Genomic DNA, 25,269 nt, shown 5'->3' on the forward strand with positions numbered 1-25,269 from the left:
TGAGTATGGATCCGCCATCTCGTTATAAGTACCACACTACGTTAATTGTGAGGATCCGTTGATATGTCCCTTCTTGCTTTTACAATGGTTTTAGTTACTCTGCTCTGATCGATATTCGCGATTCCTCTCCTTAACCACTTCCTTTCCTTCCTTCTTCCTGCTTCTTTACCTCAATTTAAGAATAATAATTGTTATTATTTTATTACCATTATTGCTATTATTATAATGATTATTGTCATATTTACTATTATTTCGTTACATTTAACCTTTTAGTCATCTGTAATGGTTCTATTAACAGTTATCTTACTTTTTTGCAAAGCTTTCGTATTCATGCGCCCAATTTTTGTACCGATGCAGACGAATAGTCTACATTAATTTTCAGCCGCGTTTTGCTGTACCGTATGGACTGCTTCATTTATGCCATTCTAAGATGCAGCGGGGCATTGCTACAGCGGCGTTGCTATTGCAAATAAAACCAGTAGTTTCAATGAAAATGACTCCTGACTTGGGGTTAGGTTCGTTTTAAGTATTTATAAAGGAACTATACGTGGTGTTAAATATATTTGTATCCTACACCTCTTTGACTAAGACCTACAGTGACGAGCAAAAGTGTAAACACACTCCGCTGATTTTATGTAAAAGGCGATTGAACTTTTGCACGATCGCAGGGAGACGCGATCTCGAAGAAGCGCGCCAACGGGAGTCAAATTCCCCTTACGATTGACTAATCGACGCCACGAATCGTTCGATCCCTTATTTCTTGTGAGATAATAAGGGTAGTTAATTGAATATAACGCTGCGATTAACAGGTTTTATATATTTAAAAGATCCAACAACTTCGGTGTTATACAAGAATGAATGTTTGAAAGGACAACGACGAGTGAGTACGACCTGAGACTCCTTTCGTGTTGTTGCGTATGATGATGTATTTTGTCGACTGACTGTATTCGACTTGTTGACTTCTTGAACTGTCCTTTGGCTCGAGATGATATAGACTGACTGATTTGTTCTTATGTTGTTTCGCAGGAAAGCTTGGTGTGGGTGTGCCCTTTGAACGAAGAACGTGGATTCGTTGTTCACACTTCTCGTCAGGAAAGTGAGGGTAACGATCCGCGATGCCGATTGGTTATGACCCACGTTAATGAAAAAAGATATGAGGAAGTCTCCAACGTGGATCGGGGGTGACCTTATTCTTGGGGAAAAAAACAGCCTTTTTCGGTAGACATATGTTCGTTTTTCCCACTCGGTGACTACCCGCTTTCTCCGTGATTTTCGAGAGCGCCTAATAAACCCAAAGACTTTTCCAAAACCCAGCTATAAACCGAAAACACTTATAGGATTAGCAAATTCTTCAGGACAGGCAGTTTGACTGGGAAACATGTATGGAAACAATGAAGTTAAAAGTTAACGTTTTATGGTGGGTCTATTAAGAGTCGGGGTGACTTTAGATGGGCCGTTGGCTGCCAGATAGCGAGGAATGGAGTGCAGATATCTCACGCGACGTAACAGCGATACTACGATTAATTTTTCAAGTGATCGGTAAAGATTAGGTAACAGTAACTACAAGCTACGTCTGATTAACAAAATGTAATAGTTCACTTTCATTAATATTAATAATGTACAGAATATTTTATAATAATTGTGTTTTGAAACAATGTTTACAGTTTTGCACGTTTCGTCAGAAACGTTTATGATAGCATGTAAATGTCAGGGAAACGAAACTGTCAATAAGCACTGATTGTCCACTGTTTCGCAGTCAACTGTTCCACACCATTGTTAGATTACTTTTCAGTTTGATATGCTTAATCCAAGATGAAGCCACTTAGTGAAGATAAAAAAAACAATATTATTTGTTTGTGTGATAAAGGTTTGTCGTTGCGGCAAATTGCAGAGAAATGTGGTGTCAGTCGTACGATAGTTGCAAGAATAAGAAAAAAGTATGTTAGTGCACCAATTTCTTCACAAAACGGTAGAGAGCGACTTATTTCGGATAGAGCAGCACGTGAAATTCCACACTGTATTCGGTCGGATAGTTACAAAACACCAAAAATTGCTGCTCAGGAAATCGAAATAAGTGCTAGCGAATGCCATTCGTCGCTCTTTAAAGAGAATTGGTTTTCGAGCGAAGGAAAAAGAAAGCTCTTCAAACAAAAATATTAAATTACGAAAACAATTCGTTAACACCTACAAAGAATATACGCTCTCGTGCTATGCCCACTTTCAATGCACAGGCTCATTAATGAAATAATACTAGCATTAGAAAACAAACAATACTGTACAGCCCTCTTTATGGACATCGAGAAAGCATTTGACAAAATAAACCACGAAAGCCTGCTACAAACAATCAGAAAACAATTCCCGGAGCAAATATACCAATTAATAAAATCCTGCTTAAGCAGCAGAACCTTCGTAATAAAAATCAAGGACACATACTCTGAAGTTAAAGACATCAAGGCAGGGGTTCCGCAAGGAAGCGTCCTAGGACCAATACTATACACACTATACACGGCCAACATACCAACAGCTACCAATAGCAAAATACTGACATTCGCGGACGACACAGCTGTACTAGTCAGGCACACTAACCCAGAAACAGCAGTCACATTACTACAAGAACACATCACAAAAATAGAAAAGTGGCTGCAAGTTAAACAAACAAAAGCAAACCCCAACAAATGCAACTATATTACATTCATACTGCGAAAACAGATGCCAACAAACATCCTTGCTATAATATTTTACCAAATGTCCCACTGGACAAATTGTAAAATTTCAATAAATAATAAAAAAAAAACCAAACATCCTACTGAACGGCACGCACATAATACAAACAAGGCAAGTCAAATACCTAGGACTCCACATAGATACAAAACTCACATGGAAACAGCATATTAAATCAATAATAGACAAAATACAGACAACAAGGAGACAAATACATTGGCTAACAAGTCGAAAATCCAAATTAAGCATAGAAAATAAATTAAAAATATACAAAACAATCATAAAACCAATCTGGACGTACGGAATATCACTATGGGGGACAGCAGCAATGAGCCATATATAAAACCGGCTGGCTACAGAAACGATCAACACAAGCATAGAAAGAAGACTAAAAAGGAAACACCCACAAAGGATATAACCTAACAAACACGAAGATGGTATCCCGCTGGGGGTAACCGTCCACATGTTATTCAATCACATGTTACAACATTTTATCTAATGTCCCACTGGACAAATGGTAAAATTAAAAAATAAACAATAAAAAAAATATAAACAAAATAGAGACATTACAAGCAAAAATTCTTAGAACAATAGTAAACGCCCCATGGTACATTAGAAATGAGGATATTCGGAAGGACCTGGGAATACCAACGGTCAAGGAGGAGATTACCAGATGCGCGGAAAGGTACAGAGAAAGAATAGCACCCGAACCGGCTGGCTGCGGAAACGATCAACAGAAGCATAGGAAGAAGACTGAAAAGGAAACACCCAGCAGATCTCACAAAGTATATAACCTAACAAACACGAAGATGGTACCTCGCTGAGGGTAGCCACCCACACGATAATCAAACAGCTAAAAAATTTCACCAAATGTGCAAATTGGACAAATTATTGTGAATGTAAATTATTAAATAAAAAAAGAAAAAAAAATTTGTAATTTCATAGGAAAATTTAGTTTCAATTTAAACCACTACTATACTGAATCGGTAACGTTGCATGCGATACGAAAATGGTATGGGAGGTCAAGTGGCTTCCGAAATACAAAAAAGCATTGAATGTCACGTCTATTCCGTACGTCATCGGTAATCAATGATCCAGATACAGACAAGTATCCATTCTTAGTCAATGGTACAAGATGTGACCATCGACGAGATTGCGTTTTTGCATCACTGACTAGTCAATATCTGTACCTCGTCTTTCACTTAATATAAAATTCCTACTTTAACGACACACGATTTCTACTTTAACCACCCCAGTGTATAATTTCGATCTTTTATTTATCAACTTGACATAAGATACTATTAAAGAACTTAAGAGCATAAAGAATTCACAAGATAGAATCAAATTTTCAAATATCATTTTCTACACTTTTCTGAAAACTGAAATTGAAATTCTAATTTTGTTCAAGCAATGACTATTAGTACTGGTGTATTAAAAATACTATTCAAATTATATAAATCATAACTACGTGTGCATGTGCGTGTGCTTGCTAATACTAGTCTTCAAGAACAAAACTAAAACTAACGATCCAATGATACTTGATTAGTTCGTGATTATATATACACGCTAAATTCAAAGAGCAAGTGTTTTCACGCGATGCCTATCATCCACAGTAAAGACGATCTAGTTGCTAGTTTCGAGAGCGAATAAACCAAGTACTACTAATTTTCATCAGTGAAAGTGACGACGGGTGAAAGTCGTGAGCCACATCTCATAAAGGAGACACCGTATAAACTGCGTATACATCACAAATGCATGTGCTATACATGCTAATATATTACGACAGATATATCATACTTTTACCGGCGATTACGATAGGTTGCGTCCAACTAGCGCGAAACAAGAATTTATAATCGAAGGTCCCAAGGAATTAATAATCATCGATGGATTGACAAATGCTATATCAAAGATATGCTAGATATATCAAGCAACGCAAAAATATTTTTATATATAAAATATTTTATTATAAAAATATTTTATAGTAATTCATATACATTATTTTATCTTCAAATTCGATTAAATGAATTGATGAATGAATTTTAAGCAATTAGTAACTGAAAAATAATAATATCGATTAATATGGTATCAAAGGTGCAAAAGTATTTGATTATTTTTAACATTCAAAATTTCGACTATTATAATCATATAATCGTTCAACACAACTCATCATGATTATAATAATAAAATTTTGGATCGATCTGAAAATGTAATATAAAGTACATATTCATTGCGAACACATACATTTGATAAAACGTTAGTAGATATACATAGTAAGAATGATTGTATTAAACATAAAATTATTAGAGTCTAAAGGTCGACTTATTAAATATGGAAATTTATTAATATAGCGAATAATATCATTTAAACAATTTTATAGTCATTATGGAGATTATATTATAATACCATACAATAAAATATACAATAAATATCTCGTAATTTTTACATATGTATTTGTTTCAGACTCTAAAAATATATTCAAATACTTTCATGAATTGCTGTATATTATTCTGCTTTTAAATTCGATTGATATTTGTCTCGAAAAGAAAAATGATCTTTTGTTCCAATTTAAAACGTCAAGCAATTAACAAGCAAAAATTGTTATACTTAATAATAATAGCACAACGATTGTGAAGATCATGAATAACATTACGAAAGTAAACGAATGGTCGAACGCGTTTTCCCAATCTGCATGACTATGTATAAATTTGAACCTGTGATATATAACACCACACAGTGGACACTTAAAAACGTGTTCATGGCGACGGAAGCAAAACTAAAACGCATATATTATGTATATATCCATTTACTGGTGAAGTTCCATTAAAAATAAACGACGAAGCGAATAAATTGTCGCGTCTGTTCGATCAAATCAAAGAGCAGTCAACTTAATTAACGAATCGAACAACGCAATTATGATTTACGTCACTTCCCCGATTTCAAGTTTCGTAATACAACTCATTACTTTTTATTCAAATTTTTCCGCATACACAATACGATACAATACAATACCAATTATATGTATACAAACGCCGCTGATAAAGATGTTGCAATAATTCTTTTACGCATTTTTCAATGCTTTCACGAAAAAATTTACATGTGCTACGATTTTAATATATTAACATACTTGCTAACAACAGATAATATCCTATCAACTTAATAATTATGTATATCGTAATTATCCTTTAACATTGGTTTTATAATAAGCATCTTTGAAGCGCAATCGATCCATAATTGAAATATCGACATAAGGTGCCGCAAATATTTTTGCTACAATTAATATATATTATTGCAATCCTATGACTAACCCGAAAGCGATTAATCGAAAAGTAAACTTTAAAACGATGCGTAATAACGAAAGAAAATGCATGACATTATTTTAAAGTAGTACACATTAAAATGATATTGTGTAAGAGAAGCAGAAGAAACAGAAGTCAGCTACGAAAGTTACAAAGTAAGAAGATTGATATATCCAAATATTTGTGTTTTAATAAATATATCATAAAAGACGAGGTAAGAAATTCTATGTTGGTATACAATGAACAGTTAATGCGTCAATAGATAATTAGTGTTGAAATTTTAATAAATTTTACAGTTCAATGAGATTCAGTTGAGCGTTCAATTAATTTATGCGTCTGTAATAGTCATTATCGTTTAATACGAGTTCAGAAAAAGCGCAGATAATGTTATTTCCTCGTGCACAATTTAATTCGTTCGATTTCCTGCGTTACAAATTCATTGTTTGTGGAAATATTATACTAGAATAATATTTATTTGATATTAAGTGTTATTCTACGGTGTGTCATCGTACTACGAAAAAGACTATCATCATAATTAGTCGCACGTAGATCACACGTACATTGTAGTATTCACACGAACGAGGTAGTACAGATGAGATAGAAAAGTCGTCAAGAGGAAATTCAGAACATCGACTCGAAAGTACAATATACATGGGTGCAATATCAGTGTGAGACCCTGATAAAATCATCTTTTAAAATTCTTTTCCATCTAAACGCGTCTCTTTCCCGTATGTCTCAAACACACAACAGAGCTGTAAGGTCAGAGTTGGAGTTTAATCACCGGAGTTGAAGCCGAAGTTGAAAAATATGCTCGAAATAATTGAAAGTTGTAATAAAATTATTTATATATTTGAAATACTGCATTTTTATCAAAGTACAAAAGTACAAAATAGGAGGAAATCCTCCTGTAAAATTGTAGTTGCCTTGAAATCTTGTATTCTACGAAACAGTATTGTAAATATTACACTTCACTGTTTTTTTATTAGGGAAGGAAAACCGTGATTTCTGGAGCGTGTTAGAGCAAAATTTGAGTTGTAATTTGTTTTGTAGGAGTAGAAATATATATTGCAATTGTAGCGATATTCACATCCTTAATAAAGAAATCGAGTATATTAATTTCAAGAAATAGTCTCTACCTTCTTTGCATGTAATCATCACAATATAAATTTTGTCTTTCATAGTGCGTAAATTAGTATCATTGTTCGTCAAACATATTACATACCTCCGCTTTGCTTTGATAGTGGACAACTCAACAAATTTCAAATCTATAATTCAATTAGCTTTGCATCAAAGGACAAAATTATTATATTATTAACTAAGCCGCTAACAACCTGACCTTAGTTTCAATGCAACATTGAGGTTAATTAAAGCTTCAATTGTTTTGTGACATTACAAATAGCAGATTGTACTGCTTTCACGAACAGTGTCACATCTTGCGTTAAGTTAGGCTTATAATGTCGTTGAAACGGCACACGAAGATTCCTTTCTAAATTTTGAAGCGTCTCTCTTCTAAAGTTTAAATTTTTCTAGTCGTTCCATTATCAGAGCAAAATAGTGATATGTACGTATACATACACATAATTATTATGTTAATAATGTATCATAAATGGAGTCGAGGTCGGTGTCAGAATCAGAGTCGAAGTGGGAGATAAAAAAGAAGAGGAAACTTTGGTTGGGGAACTTTGATTACCAACTCCGCAGCCGTGTAAACAATATTAGACGAAGTAGTGATAATTATATAAGCGCTATCAATACGTGTAACAATGTGAATAGTGACAATCGAAGCCGTGAAAGTCTCAAGACTCTGAATAAGTTTAATTAATGACCGTTACATATGAAATGCGCGGTTTTATAACGCCAATTTTCTAAAGCGTTTCTAAATATTTTTACGTATTTATAGATGTATTATATGTCATTCTAAAGCCCTGAATTTGCTTCTATCAGATGCAATTATCATTTTTTATTTACGTTCATAACCTTGTTTTTGTATAGTTTACCTGTCAGAATGAATCATCGTAATTTAGTTTTTTACATGAGGAGTTACTAGAGTACCTGCTCAAAGTATCAAGTCTGCAACAATATGAAAATTTCAACGATGTAGATGAAAGCGTTGACAACGAAGAACATGAAAGCGAAAACGATGTCAAACACTGTAAAAATTGAAGCTTATTTTAATTCTCTTAAATTTCAATAAGGTTTCGTTAGAAAAAATTACAACCATTTGATGTTATCATTAAAAATTAGACACTTCATGTATAATATTTTCATCTAAAATCATTTTTCCGTGTAACTTTAACAATACGTAATGATATATTTCGAGTTTCGCATAATCGATACTGTTCTAACATATGCATGTGTTTCTCAGACAACGTACGCATATTTTGTCCAAAATATTCACTCTTTCACAAATGAAAGATAACTATTATAACTACTGAATTTCATTCATCATTAAACGATGCGAAAACGTATTAATGCGTAGTTCCTTGGTTTACCTTTTTCAGCAAACAAAAAGATTTTATTTTACGAACTAGCGTCATTGTATGTCTTTGCAAATGCATGTTTATCAAAGATCCGTTAAACAGCTTCCTGGAAAATCAACCAGGAATGTTTGCTGTTCTTCGAAGCACAGATTTTAAAAACTAAAAAAGAATCGATAAATTAACGTTCGCAATCAGTGGACAAAATAGACTCGAATGGGTAAAATTTAATCATTATTGCGACTGGAATTTCGTAACAAAAGATCAAAGTAATAACGACAGATGAGAACGATTGGCAAAGAATCTTGAACCGTTGCTGTAAAATTATCGTTATTGCTGTATCGTGTTAACTGCTCCTTCGTATAATTTCGAGATGGTTATGTTTCATTCCTGTTGCGCTATCGCCCAATACTGTTCGAATTAAAAAGAACACCTTTAGCTTTATACAAATTTATAACGAACGACTTTTACACTTTTCTTACGCACAGAATAACCTCTTTTTACGCACTATGAGTAAATAGATTATTTATGCAAAGTAAAGTCGGTAAACAATTATATAAAAAGTAACCAGTTATAATATGCAAAATATCACCTGATGATAATTTAATTAGATAGTGTTAGCAATTACATTTTTTACATTATTCATCATCAGAAACAGTGATCAATGTATCTTCTACTGCCAGAAAAAGGACCTAATCTAAACCAGTTGATTAGAAGGAACAGAATCTTGTTCTTTCTGCGCTTGATTCTATTTTCTTTCTGTGTCAAATTTTCTATTGAAAAAAATGAGAATTTGAATTGAGAAAAATGAGAATTGAACTCAAACTTAAGAGATATTAAATGTATGAGATATTAAGATATAAGAAGCACCTAGATAAATAGCAGAATATATAAAGCAAAATATGTTTTTCTTGAATCCTTCAAAATAATAAGAAAAAGTCAAAATGCGAATATCATATAACGGAGAAGTACCGTCTTTTGAGAGGTATTTGCAAGCATCTTGTGACTGTGCAAGCCAGGTAAGAATCACTTTCCCCGATCGTCAAGACTGGGATAACCATTACATAACATCCCGCAAGGCATTACACAGCATTATACTTTCTGTTCTTTTTTCTGTTAGTCAGAGTTACTCATATTCTGGTCCACTTGCTTATTCTTTTCTGCCTCGATCGGCTAACAAACAAACGTCGCACAATTTTGTCTTACTCACATCTAGAAGGTTTAATGCTGTGCATCTTCATTGAACGATACATAGAGATTTTTTAGGCCTTCCATGCACAAATTATTTCAAGAATATATGAATAGTAAATTTGACAGGTAAATCTAACAAGAAAACAGAAATTTTCTTCCTCTTCTTCTTATTTGTTTATTTATAATCACATCGATTACGCTGTCACTTTGTTGACTATGCTAATCATTAAACTGTGAATTGCTATGTATTTATGAATAATTTGTAGATGCAAAAATACCAAAGCATAGTATTCGTTATAATATTTGATAGGTAAAATATATCTCTACTAATGTTCCATTTTTAATTATGTTTGTAAAGATATGAATCTAAATAAATATCTACAATTTTCTGATCATGCATAACACTCTAATTTGTCATTGTACTTAAATTATAGTTATCAACTTATACAATGCGCTGTAGATATCTATGTATAATTATCCCAAATGCATGCTCGAAAACGTAAATTATATTTAGATATTTGCTTTAACATTATATTTGACTATTTCATTGGAAATTGTTACTAAAAGAAATTGGTTCTCGGATTTCATAGTAATTTTCGCCGTGAATTTCGAGCGGCGGGGATAACAATTTTGACCTACATTTACCGAAAGGATCTAAAATGGTTTGAAATATTCTGCGCCGATATTTTCACCGCCAGGATTGTTACATTATTTCATCTCCATTACTTGTTCGTTGACATTATCGTTAGTAGAAACTTCTACAATACTTCATTAGCGTGATGAATATTAATTTTTAACGAGCACACGAGTAATCCGAGCTTATAGAACTTTGAAACCACGGCCAAAGTTTTAAATTCTACAATAACAACGAAAGACAAAAATGTATAAATCATGATGATGCCAATATGATAATTTATGCTGATTGATAATATTACATATGTATATGTATATCGCATTTATTCGTTTAATTTAATGAAGATAGTAGGAGTTATTTCGACATTATTATTAAATCCAATATTATTGATTTAAATTATATGCAACTCGTTAATGCTTATAATAATATGCTTATAATAATAATATTATAATAATATAAATATTTAATATTGTTGCATGTTATTGCACCAATATTGGCAATATCTATTTAATTCCTCCTCAAGAATAAAATGAAAATACGTATGATTAATTTGAAATTTCAATTCACTATTATCTACACTTAAAATACAATGGTGTGAATGAAACGAACGTAAAATATTAATGAGGGCAAACCAGAGACATATAAATAATTTACAAATATGATTACTTAATTATAAAGATCAAAAAGCACTTGGATAAGGTTAGGTAACCTCATACATTTTCCAATTTCATTAATCATAGCTTTTTTGTTAGCTGTACTTTTGCACATATTAGTAATTATTCTAAATTATATAAGGATATAGATTTCACACCGCCTTCTTGTAAAAACTTCCAACTTTTTATTAGAATGACAAAATAAGACACTGATATAACCTAACCTGTTGGTACATGAAAAATGTATGTAAATAAATTCATAACGGATGCCTCTTTAAAGATTAAACTTTTTTTCTGAAATTTCCAAGAAAATAAGACTACACAGACGCACACAGATTTCCGATGCGAGCAATGTTTATTAATCACTAAAAATAATATTTGAAATCAATTAACACAGATTAATATTTCGCAGCATTATACGTGTATTGCAGAATTGCATAATATATTTTTTATTTATAGTTTTTAAATATGTCAAAATTTTAAATAAATTTTGTACAATCTTTTGAATAAAAATGTGAATAATAAGAGGATATTGGTATTTTTCACACATTAAATTTCAAACACATATTTTATAACTACCAGGATGTAGTCATTAAAATTGATTTGAAATAACGTATACACACAATGTATAACAATCACTCACAGTCATACAAATTAATAAACGAGAGCGAAACTTTGACAAGCAGCTGACTAAACTCTAACGTTGTTTCCCGCGTAAAAAAATCATCCTGATTCGTTGCACATCTTCACTGGTGCTTCAGTCAAGTTTCGCATTTGATTTCCTATCAATTATCTCTAGAAGATTATATTAATATATAAATTATTTCCAAATAATTTTCACACTTTAATATCTTCAACGACATAAATAATACTTTAACTATTCTAATTTGAAGAATTTAAAACTTCATATTCCATAAAGAATTAGAAATTGTAACAAATAATCATCTAATCGTTATATCTCAATCATTCTTATATTAAAATTAAATTAATTAAACGAATTAATTTTATGAAATATTGAAGTTTATTGAATAAAGTCACAATAGATATGACAAATAACAACAGAAAGCTCTTGAAAAGCTATGTCTTATAGAAAAATATCTGAGTAAAAATAACGTAAGAGATCCGCGGTTTGAGAACCATTCACGAACGTTTACAGTAATGTCCGCAAGATGGCAAGTTGGCGGCAGTGGTTTTCGTCGTCGACCCGGCGGCCCTCGTTTCTCTCGTTTTCGTCGCGTCGTCTTCGTTGTCGTTCCCGTTGTCATCCTCATCTTTGTCGCGATCGGTTTTTCCTTTAATCATTTTTAAAGAGACTCGGTTTATTTTGTTCGGTTTGGACGGTCGGTGCGCTACGTGGAGTACGAGTCATAGAGATATCTGGCAAGGGGCGAGGTAGAAGATCCGTATGCGAGCACGCAGAAGAGTGACAGGTTACGAAGAGTCGGTCAAGAGTCGTAGAGAAAGACAGAAGGAAGAAAAAAGAAAGGGCGGAAAGAAAGAAAGGAAAAAAGGGGGGGAGGAAGACTGGTAAAATGAAGCATCGTGGACGAGGGTAGGGCGACGGTGACCAACAGTGAGGTGGATAGGTAGCAGGTAGCGTAAACGGAAAACGACCGGCAGTTAGAGTGTACAAAAAGAAACGAGGTACCGTCAGTCAAGTGCGACCGCGTGCACAGGAAACTCTTGTCGAGATATAATTCTGTTATCCCTCCTCTTTTTCCCTCGCTCTTTATTTTTTTATCTTCCTCCTTCTGCTCCTATTTCCCTCTCTCTCTCTCTCACTCTTTGTCTGTCTGTCTCGTCCTCTCTCTCTCTCTCTCTCTCTCTCTCTCTCTCTCTGTTCTTCTCTTCCTCTTCACCTTTTTCCTTCCGTGATACGCGCTCGCGACGGAGAGGAGGATAAAAATCACGTCGATGAAGGAATCTGATGACGAGCAGTCATCATCTTTATTCGTGTTTGCTTGCTTCTAACAGCGAGAAGCGAGTCGATCTTGCATTCCATTTTGCAATACGATTCACGAAACTGATATAAAGACGGAAGGAATACTACCAATCAACTTACACATTCCACGAGGATATAAAGACGAGTTCCGCATTTTTCTCTGCGACTACAAACCACCAACGTGCTTATTTTATGTACCATCGGCTAGGTGACAAGAAGAAAAACAGATAGTGTAAGAACTTAGAGAAACAGCAAAGCCGGTAATCACGGTACTACGAGACGTTAGTAACAAGGGGAGAAAGATAACCGTAGGAGAAACAGACGGAAAGCAACGACAAAAAACAGGTGGGTATAATCTTTTGACATACACGATTCGATTCTAAATAAATTTAGGTTTTGTACGTTTGAGGCGTGCCGGCGCGGCTTTTAAGGTTAGAACAGCCCGTGATCGATTTCGAGCTTCGTACAAAACGAAACGAGACACGTCGACCCATGTATATGTTCCACATGATAATCCTCGTTTTTTTCAACGGGTACAATGATTATTGATCGACGAGAAAACCATCGTGTATCCCTTTAATCGTCCCGATAATCTACATACTGTGATCTTGATACATTTCCCGGTAAAACATTCAAAATGAAATCACCCATTTTGAACTTCTCGATGGTTTAACCTAACCTCCAATCCCTTCCTCATACAGCACGAATAACATTCATCGTTCTTTGCGGAATGACACTTTTTCTCGATGATTAACGATATCATCGATATCAAACGTAATCTTCGTGTCAAAGAATGTAATCTCTGGTATGTAAACATCGAATGTGCAATGCGAATCTGACATTCTACTCTGCAGATAGAAGTGACGAAAATAAATAAAAAAAGACGCGTTATATTCGTGATTTACAAATTGTGTTTACGTACGGTGGAATATCTTGGTCGATAGCGCGCGAGATTTCAGTATTAGCATTGACGTTCGCTCTTTCAATTTCGATCAAATTTACCGATTCAGCGGCTCGAAATAATCAACGTTATAAAATTCTTTGTCGATTCCTCGACCAGAATCGTATTTTTCCCTATAGCTGAAATAGTATTCCGGATGATCTGACAGGCGACTCGAGTCGGTTAGGCTCGGTTTGCCTCGAATTCCGTTATATCCGGTCCGCTCTATGCCTACGAGAAATTAATAATTCTTTCGCATACGACCGACAAACGTGTTAGGTTTGAAAATGATAATACCACAGACATTACATTCATTTCCGGTATAATTGGCTCTCATTGCTCGCAGACAGACCAAACGTTCCGTCAAACGCTTTCTCTTTCGTCTTAAAAATTTACGCAATGTGTTTAATTCCGTTGCTTAATAGCAAAACCATATAAAAGCACAGAGATCGAAAGTTACTTAGTAAGAAACGTTATCGGTAGTGTCCGGTTACAACTGCGTTCGTCGTTCCCTGGCCGGAAGCCTGACAAAACTGCATTCTCGTTCTTCCTAATTCGTTCCTCTTATGACGTCTGTCAATCGCGTTATTTACGAATGCAAAACTCGACCAGCGAATGTTTCGACATCCTTTCAACCTTGATTGAGCTATGATTCAAACACAAAATATTATGGTGGACGAAGAGAATATTTTATTTAAAACGAACATCTATCTTCAAATATGTACGGTGGCGGAGGATCGAATCGTGTCAACAGCCTATAAGACCACTCAATCCAAAGAACAGCCTGACTCGGTAAATAACAGTTCCGACTTCTCCCCCGATTCTTTTCGTCTTTCTTTCCATCGTCGGAGTTGTTCACCTTTAAAAGGAATATTCAGTTAATCTTCTGCGATGCATCGTCGAACCAGATTCCCCCTCAAACTAGAAATTGTATCGACGAAACGCTTGAGAGAGACCATCTTAAAACGTATTCGGAAGGCGGAGTACGGTCGAAATGTTGCGATAATTAACTCTTCTGTTACTCGGTTCCTATCGACTTTCCTATCGAGAAAAAAAATCAGAATATTATCGGGGCCAGTCAATGGCGAAAGCAATTCCGTCTTCTATGTCGGACGATCACGACGGATTCGCAAGAATTAATAGAGACGCGTCAAGTGCCATTTGGCATTCGGCTTACATGAGTACGTAGCAGTACTATCGTTGCTTTAACTAACGTACTTACCCTCACCCAAAAGTCACTGAACTCTTGTCTACTTTGGAGAAAACGATTGTTAGCATATACGTACTTTTTACGTTACACAATTTCAACATTTTATATTAATTCATAGTACGAAATCGCAGCATATTCTAATTCGTTTGAGTAACTTATGGATAAAGGATAAAATCAATGCACAAAGTTTTCTTCACATTTTAACAATCATTTTGCCCAAAATAAGTAAGTTTACGGTAACGGGTACGGGAACAGCGGTACACATACTCGCTGTTCGCCCAGTAATCGCTATTTTAATCGTCTGATCAATCAAAACAAAAAATTGTTTCCATATTATCGTTTAATGACACAAAGGCATCTGATGGTGCGAAGCGAGGCGAGGCAACCCAGAACAACAAACCGCTAAAAATCCGCGGGGAAGGCTCGGTCGAAAGTAAACACTATTTAAGCAACTCCATCGGGCAGCATTACTTTCTCTGTCCTCGACAGATGCTACGTAACAACTGCGCGTCATCGTCAAATTGGATAATTCCGTACGATCAGCTTTATTCTTTTGCGTCACCGTAAAACTTGCTCAGCCTCGCCTCTGCCACGGTAATTAAATTTTTAGCGGTATCCTCTTATTCCGAACGAAATTACATCTTCGTCGACACGACCGACCTACTTTATGTCTGGAGGAGCCAACGAAGACAGAGTCGCGCATCGGGGTGGGGGAAGCATCTTAGAAGCGAAAAACCGACGGTTGAGAAGATTGTCCGATGTCTCCGTGTTCAACGAGAAATCGATAGATCTTACGTGGCAGCTTAATACCGATGCTCTTATTTTCCTCGAGTAACCTATCGTAACCTCTATGTTCAGTTTTCGCGTATACTGCCCCGACAAAGATCGCGTATCGTATCTCTATCTTTTTTTTTCCACCTTCTCATCGAATACGATTGGCGGAAAAATCTACAGATCCAATAAGACTTTCTACGTAATTAAGTAGCCGCACTATGATTCACGCAATGCCGGTGTTATCTCGATTCTCCCTCGGCTTTTATGTATTTGCATCCGTGACACATCGTGGCGATGCAACGACGATCCTGAAAAAGACATACGCAAGTGGAACTCGCAAGTCTACGTAACACACACCCTGAATTACGAGGAAGCGTTTCACTCTCGTACAAGGGTCGTCGGTCGAACAGAAAGAAAAGAAAAATCAATATCAGAATGACCGAGCTTGGTCACGATATGTACGATTGTATAAATTATACACGCGATGTGAAAAAGTGTGGCTGCTTGACGCGTTCCTCGCTGAAAGAGAACTTGTTATTTTGCTCGTGAAAGTCGTGTAAAGACCGTCATCGATTCGAATTCGAAGAAAAACTTATAGGAAAAATGAATCAATCGGGATATTATGTTTAGTATCAAATTCCATTGTAATCGCCATCTGCAAAGATTGAAGTTTTTAATATTAATCGAACGATTTTGAATCAAGTTCATGATTTAATCCTGCGTTCTTTTCATCATCTTCAACCGCGTCTTACTTTTCTAACGTTAAAAAGTATATCTCGAGTTTGAGCAAAATATGGAAGAATCATTATTGGTACATATATCCTTTTAGTCTTCTTGGAACATTAAAAGTGTCTTGTCTGCTAAAATTGGAGTAAGATCGTCATATAAAAATTCGAGGATCACGGCAGGGTTGATTTAGAGAAATATAATATGTATATACGAAAGTTTTGTTCGCTTCTATTTGCGATTTATTATTCAGAAATGAATTATCCATCTGTTATATGCAATATTGCGCACTCAAAATAATCAGACCATTTTCCTGGATGACTTTGTTGTTTAGTAAGGTATTTAATAATACTTTAATAACTTCAAATATTATATACGATAGATAAATATCGACGAGTCAGAAGAATACCGCGTAACCTAAATTGAATCGCACTATGTGTACTACAAGTTCTATCCTATCTCAAATGTTAACGAATTTATTAGATGAACAAAAAAGAAAGTGTTCCAAAAAGAACTTGATCATAACAAACAGTGATCGTATTTCAAATATCTTTTTTTAGTATTTACATATTGTTTTCATAATTACATCAATGATCGACCGATAAAAAAACGAATTTTTTATGCACCGTGATTTACATATTTTGTTTGACATGTGCGAGATACATGAAAAACGATATAAAATTCAAATATCGCTGTTAGACATTTTAGTCTACTCAGCTGAATAGCGATAAAATAATAATAACGTATAAAAAAATTATACGATAGCGTAAAGAGCAACGGTCGTTTAACAGAACGAACAGTTAACAGCGTTTCTCTTCATAGAGTCGCTCATTCGAGGAAAGAATTTCATGATCAAGTCGAAGGAGGTCTATTTTCATCGACACCAGTCTTTTCTTTCGGGGAACAGTCATCGATAAATTCTTCACCGATTGAGTGATTTTGCTAGTGATCAATTTTGAACAACCAATCGGTGGTAATTTTATTATGCGATCCTGTCCAGAGTAGAGCATTATTCGAATTGCTTCGAATTTCTAATAAATATCTATCTAAGATAATTATCTAAATATCTCATTTGTGGAATAATTATTTGTTATCCGTAACAAATTATTCGGATAATAATACTAATAACTGCTTGTTTTCACCTAATTATGTACAAATATACAGGTACAATTCTTACTATTAATTTACCAAGGAACAATAAACTTCCTAACGTGGCACCTAAAAAAAAAAATCAGTTATAAAAGTCAATATTACAATAACTGAACAATGAAACTTGAAAATATATCACACGTTCAGTACCATCATGTGCATCTTCGATGTAGCTCATACATATTTATATACAATCAGTGTAAAAAGTATTCGTACAATACTCAACTTCAACAAAAATATTGTATAACATCATTTACTAACAAAATTTTAATAGATAAAAAATATATACATATTCTTACAAGTCCCCAGAATAATTAAGGAAAAAGAATGCGATATCTATTCCTGTTGTGAAAATATTAATAAATATCTGCATACTAAGTATTCGTACAGTTGCTGCTTCGTCTTTGTCTGCATTAAAGTGTAGAAAAAAAATAGGTTTCGAAAACAATTTCATCCTGATGCAAGATTCAACGATTCGAAGCATAATGCTATTAATTTGCGAGCGTAGACCTTGTGGAATGTTCGAAAATTCATATTCAATTCATAAAATCAAAAGGAAACCCCACTATTAAAATAATTGAACTTGGTAATTTTTCTCTCTAGCTTTTCCCATTAAACTGTAACTATACGAATACTTATAGCACATATATTTTTGCCATTCTTTTACATATTTCTTAATATTTTCACAAAGGATATAGAAACCCCATTTTTTAAATGAAAATCTGCAGGCTTATAGGAATATGTACATATTATTTATTTGCTAAAATTTTGTTAATAAGCGATGTTCTACAAATATTCTATACCTTTTGCACTAACTGTATATTATATTTATACAATTTAATCAAAACAAATTCTTATTCAATTACACACCTATTCATTAGTGGCAAATAAAATTTTATTTGGATTTATTGTAGTAGGTATCCGAATTGCAAAATATTTGTACTAGATATGTCTTTCCGGATGTATTTTGGGTTGGGAAAATTATGAGAATTTGATCGACGAATGTCTTCACTTTAGAAATCCGCGTAAGACCATGATCCTACAGAGCGGTAAGCAGTAAGCTGCAAAACAAGTGATGGCATAGCCAATGCCAATGCTTCAAATGCCAGATTTTTCTTACCGCCTACTGGTCTTTGTCTGACCTGCTGGAAAATAAAAAGTGGCTCAAACCTAAACCAAAACTCACGATTCAAGCGTACAGAGTAAGCCCTACAGTAGATTAAGAATAGCAAAAATCATATCAACAAAATACGTTACACGTCAATGGACTGACCGAAATTTTGTACGCCTTATTTCCGTGAGAAACGACCGGTTTGGTTGCGTTCTCATTCTCGGCTTCGACAACCCCAAAAACCTTTAATTAAGAAAAAAGCGTCATTTTAACCGAATATTTTGCAATCCGGATACTATGCTAGAGCTCTTTATTTTTATTCGCTATCTGTTATTTGAATAAAATTCTGCTCAACACTAATCATATCACTGTCATTAAGTGAAGTAGCTCTTTCCCGGAGATTGTTTTTAAATCATGTAGCTACGGAAACATTCGATAATTGTACAGCCATCTTGGGAGGAGAGGTTCCCCTGGCGTACTACGAAGTTGGACGGTTCGTTGCGATCGAGTAGTGCAACATGATCCAATGTCAGATAATAATGTATCTTCTAAATAGCAATTCAACAGCAAAACTTTTCTATTTCTGACTTTCTTAAAATTAATCTTTTACTGACGTAAGATTTTTGTGAGATCCTTCAGACTAAAATGAGACCAAACACGATATAATTTAAATTATATATAATTACCATTTATTAAGTAAGCAAATATGCTCTAAATTATATCGTATTTGGTATCACTATAATCAGAAAAATGTAAGAAACATGTTGATAAAAGTTTCTTTAATCACAAATCAAGGTCTTAGCTTATCGCGAGCCTTTAATATTTGCCGAACGCTCCGATTCTCTTTTTTACATTCGGCACGTTTAAAGTGTCAGTTTCGAGGATTAGAATCGTTCCTACATCTCCATCATTGCAACACTTGATTCCCGATTTTTGAGCAGTTATCGAATGTTTACTTATTATCGTAGAAATTGCTCACGCGTCAATACTTTTTGCTTTGCATCGATCGAACATCGATACACGATTATAATATTCTGCGACACGTATAAAAACACGTTAATTTGTTTCTATTATTGCGTCTTTACGTGTAAATTATTATTATTACGTGTAAGCGATTTAATTAGTAGATAAGTCGCGGTATATACATATGGAAACGGCACGTGAGATTTCTTTTAAGTCAATTCCGGAGGTCCTTTAATGCCGCTGAGAAATTGCTACGATACGTGTCCTCCGTCGCGTAACATAAAAACATTACGAAATATTGATCATTCTAAGAGAGTGACGAAAAGGAGGCGATATTCGTAGAACTTTTTCCTAACTACCCAGTAATATTCTTTTTTGATACTTCCACTAATTTGCCAAATTTATTTTATTGGTCTAGAGAATAAAGATCTATAGTTTTAAGGAAATTAAGTCATGTCTGACACAATTCCATTTTTCCACTTTCCTACTAGATTTAATGTATGCCGACTACATCACTATAAGGTTAATTATTGTTTGTTCAGGAAACGGAACGATGACGGACGATTCCACTGAAAGATGCTTACTAATTACATACCGTAATTAGATTTATTATTGAATAGATCTTGTAGAGTGATTATTGTTTAATAACATGAAAGTGATAGAATTTTATCGAGCGAATAAAGGGTGTTTAGAAACAAAACAAAGAGGAACGAATTCTGAATATTTGATTTACAATATTTTTCAACAATATTTTCTGAATTTAATAAGTATAATACAAGCCCGTACTTCATACATTACAATGATTTTTCAACCGATGCTGTTGTATTGTTGTAAGAGCGTTTTCTTGCGAAGAACACCGACAGAAGGGACTGCTATAATAAGGATCTTCCAATCTATATAATTATTGGAGCTGCTTTCTTATTGCTTAAATCCTTCAATTTTTACACAGGCGTACGTAAGTATCCTGGCGCTTGTAGACACTCTTTAGGAATATGTTTTTCATATTATACAAAACATATTGAAACTTAATTATCAGTATTATGGGACTAGAACATCATGATTATATTGATCAAGTTTGAAACAAATAATAGAAATTACAAGATATTTAGTACAATTATATATATTTCCTTAAATTATTTAAACGGTCAATTATCTTATATTAATTATATTATATTAATAAATCTTAATATTCAATGGGACCGTATTTAATACTTGTTATTGCATTACTTAACGTGACTATTCACCCTAATTTCTTACTAAACATATATTTGCGATAAATATCTTGTAATTTCTATATACATATTCAAAGTATTTTTCATAACACATACATAATATGGGCGTAAGACTTTTATGGCAAGTGTTCAAATATTTTTGTGCGCTACTGTATGTCTGGATAATATGTATCTGAAACGCTCAGCTATAAATAAATATTTTATTATGTGTTATACCTACCAGCAACGTTTGTCTAAATGAAAAAGAGCTATTATTGGAGTAAAATAGCGAGCGTAATCGCTGTAGAGGAGAACAAAAGAGGCGAATTTATAGTTGACCGTAACACGCGCTAAACCAGTTTATGAGTTTTGATCTGACGGCGGTTACGTTGGTTATCTGCTGTAATCGATCTCAACAGGACGTAACTATGTGTTTAGTAACTTTCTCGCCGCTACCTTGTGCCTACTTACAGGTTTCTATATCTCTTTCTATCTGTGTGTCATTTCTCACTCCATCTGCCTACTTTTCTCTACTATCTCCTTCTCACTTTTTCCCCTGTATTCTACAGTTTCGAGACTCCTTTTTTCCTTTTCGAATGCCTACTAATCTTACCGTATTTATGTAACATCCGTAACCGATGGAGAAAGAACGAAAGAGAAATTTCTACGATTTAATAATGGAATCATGGAAGTCGAAGTTCTTCGATACCTTTTGTTGTGAATCTTGTTGTTTTCCAAATTGCACGTTACACGTACATTAACTATAATGTCTCGTATTATCAAGAACTATTCTGCAATGGATACTCAAGCCAAGCGAAGCTCGTCTTATCGAGCTGACTTGAATATTTGCGTACGTATGCATAGTAGTCGGCTAACTTCAAATAATTCGAGCCAATACATACCCCCTAATAGTTTCAAATAGTATAATATTTAAGTATAATAGTGTGAAGTAAACTTTTTCCAACTTCTTTCTTTCTTTGTTTTTTAAATACTCCGGCAACGACAAAATTGCGTATTAGAACTTTTTTCATCGATGATTTACAAAAGCATATCGTCAAAGGATCAACAGTTTTGTTGCGTCATACCAATTACGTGCTAATTATACCAGCTGAGACGTTCGAGACAGTCATACGGTAGAAAGAGAGAGAAACAGTCATGTGTGTTGACAAGATAAATATGCACACGCACAAGAAGGAAAAAAGCAATCCAGTACGTGATCGTAAAATGTAACGTTTTAAGGATTCATTGGAAATCAAATTTTCATTATCTACCCAGGATATATGATATCCAATGAAGTATTTGGACACTTGTCGAAGAAAACCTTTATGCACATATTGTATACGTTACGCAAAACAGTTAGAAATTTTAATGGTATTTTAGTGAGGCACAATTTTCATGATTATATTGGTAAAACTTAAAGCCAGTCTGAAAATCTGTATAAAAGTTACAAAATATTTACTGCGAACGTATGTTTAGTAAAAATTTAGTACATAGCGTAAACACCTGAAACGTGTAATGAATGTTAAAAATATATACAATGGGTTGAATATCGAGGATTATCAATATTCAATAAAGCTAGGTGTGTTTTTAATTTTACGAATATAATCATGGTAATCCGATCTCATTACAGTGCTAATAAAATATCGAACTGTTTTGAATAACGTATGTATTATTTACATATATTCATGAACAATTCTACAGGTGTTTGAATACTGTTCGTAAATTACTATATATTGAAAACAATTATAGCAAAAAGTTAATATTAAAATGTCTGAAAACTCGTTGTTCGAACGTAATCAATGTAGAATATCAATGTAGTTCCATAGAACTTCCTAAGCAATACGATTATAATATTGTGTTCGTGAAGAACTGCATACATTTGACTTTGTTCCTATCACATGTTTTCTAATTTACAAGTTGCACGCGTTTTCTCTGTTTACGGTTTATGATGGCTATGAAATTTTCCATTGCATATATGCACAGTTCAAGATTTCATCGAAGATAGATTACTTACATTTCAACAATCAATTTTATCAATCAAAGAAATCGATCTAGCAAACTTAACATCCCCTGAAGCTCGCAACTTTGTGCTATTTTTGTAATTCGACTCACAAAACTAGGATAATTTACATATTTTTATTTACCTATTAATGATCCATTTGAATTTCTGTCTAGATTTTAGATTAACTTTAATTTGTATGATTTCATCAATCCACTTATATCGAGAAAAAATAATTCGATTTTTTGAAAAAGTTTAATTTCTGATGAATTAGATCTCTATTTTTTATCCATTCAGCTCTTCGTTTTATATTGTTCACACTCGATGTAAACAATAAAGCAAAGCTATACGGTCCGCAACCAATTCACGCCACAGATAGAATGAGGACTCGCAAAGTCGATAACTCGAGGAGAGAAAAGCGGCGAGTCTCTCGATTCTTTGTATTTAACGTAGCAATTCTGTTAGCGAGTATTTTTTAGTCGGTCGACGTGTCGCACGAAGGATAAATTCTATTCATTTATTTCTTTATTTCTTTCTTTCATTGACGGAATGAACCCTTCGGTATATAAAAGATAATATGTTGGAGAAAGAGGTACATTATCGTGCATAGATAAGTTAAAAACAAATTATTATAATGCATATCTGTTAAAACCGCTCACAAGTATTAAAACACGTACGAAATCTTAAGAAAACCTGAAAAGTCATTAGGAAATTATCAAAGCCTCTAAGAATTATCATCTAACTTAAAACGTTAGACCCATATAAAGGATACATATGTTCAATCTTATAATAATAGAGTTATCAGCTTGGTATAATACAAGTGTTATTAATTGACTAACTTACAATACATTTTACTGCTTATTACACCATTAATAACGAATCCAACAGTCTGTTTTCAAATGTAGATCGCTTAAAAATTGTTCATAACCGAATTTGGCGAATTACGAGGCAAATTACTTAGCTTGACTCAAGCAACTCTATATTACTCTTTTATTAATCGATAAATTAATAGGGTCTAGATAATACTACTGTACTTTAAAATGAATGTGACGAATCCGAACGCGGATATCTTCGCTACAGGTTGCATAGTACGCGCGTTATAGTTATAGTATCATCTAGTGTGTGGCGCCATACGATTGATCAAGCTACACCCTGCGCTTTTTCTTCTCGATAAAATATTTGTCCGATAATCGACACCGTGCCATCCGCCGTTATTTGTACGCCGTTTCTTTCGTTTTCAATTAACCGGCCATTCTATCGGTGCCCCGAATCCGAGCCTGTAGCGCGCAAAACCGATGAAAAACTTGCAAGCCAGACAATTTCGTGAAAACGCAATCAACGGTCGATGTTCTCATCGCCTCATCGTGAAATTCCATAACCCGATTCTGGGTGTGCAAACCAGAGATAATTGAGTATGCATTAATTCGAAGAGGCTTTAATACCGGCGACTTAATCCACTTAATCTCTTCCGTAATCGATCGATTGACACAGTCATCGTCCCGCTTTTTCATCGTAATCACATTTCATTTCACGAGGAATCAATGAAAGTACCTTAGAAAGGGAAGTTAAGTAACCGAACTGGTCGTTAAATCGTTCCGTTCTGCGGTATTCGACGTTTTAATCTTGAAGCAGACGTTGCAGTGTACCGACAGTATGTTTCTTGAGTAATCATAATCGCGATAATGTTTTTTTTCCTTCTTTCTTTCATCTTCCTCAGAAAGAATAAGAAAGGAGGATAAAGACACGCAGGAAATTCCAACGATCGTTGCGACGACTTATCGTTCCGCCGATGCAACTTTCTCGAAAGCAGTCGACGGACAACCCGGAAACACGTTGGAAAATCCGTACAGACGATTGATGCGCTTTTGTGCCTTTGCGAATACCAGTTTACCACCGGCCTGCATAAAACGAATGGAATTTTTACGCTCGTTTGTTGGTTCTTGCATTTGATTCATCTCAAAGTATTTACCACCGGGATTTTTATTTATCTTTTGATTTCTGAATAATTTATCAAACGATTACGGTGGATATTGTCGATAAACATCCTTTCGTAGACGAAGAAAATTAAGAGAAATTGGGAGAGCAGAAAATTGAAAAAGAAGAAAATTATTAACAAGATTTTCTAAACCACCATTCTGTGGTATTTATAATGAAGGTCGAATAAAACAGGAACTCTTTGTTCTGGTTTCAGACTTGAGCCAAGATGACAGCTATAGTGACGGATCTGGTGCACGGGTACAGGGATCTAATGGATAACAAGTCCGGTAAGATA

At 34.2% G+C, this 25,269-nt stretch overlaps 1 protein-coding gene across 2 annotated transcripts in view; it reads left to right on the forward strand.

The window, feature by feature from the left end:
• Positions 1-12,165: 12,165 nt before the first annotated feature.
• LOC122573537 (elongation of very long chain fatty acids protein AAEL008004-like) overlaps positions 12,166-25,269 on the forward strand; it is a 40,773-nt gene continuing 27,669 nt past the window's right edge. The window contains exons 1-2 of one of the 2 annotated variants that reach the window (XM_043740029.1): positions 12,166-13,259; positions 25,189-25,261. In XM_043740029.1, coding sequence (XP_043595964.1) covers positions 25,201-25,261 — 61 coding nt within the window. In that variant the 5' untranslated portion in view covers positions 12,166-13,259; positions 25,189-25,200. Of the gene's footprint in view, positions 13,260-20,572; positions 20,743-25,188; positions 25,262-25,269 lie in introns of those variants that run through there. The other variant, XM_043740030.1, reaches the window with a different exon arrangement.

Source organism: Bombus pyrosoma, linkage group LG12 (assembly GCF_014825855.1).
Source record: "Bombus pyrosoma isolate SC7728 linkage group LG12, ASM1482585v1, whole genome shotgun sequence".
Lineage (NCBI taxonomy): Eukaryota > Metazoa > Arthropoda > Insecta > Hymenoptera > Apidae > Bombus > Bombus pyrosoma.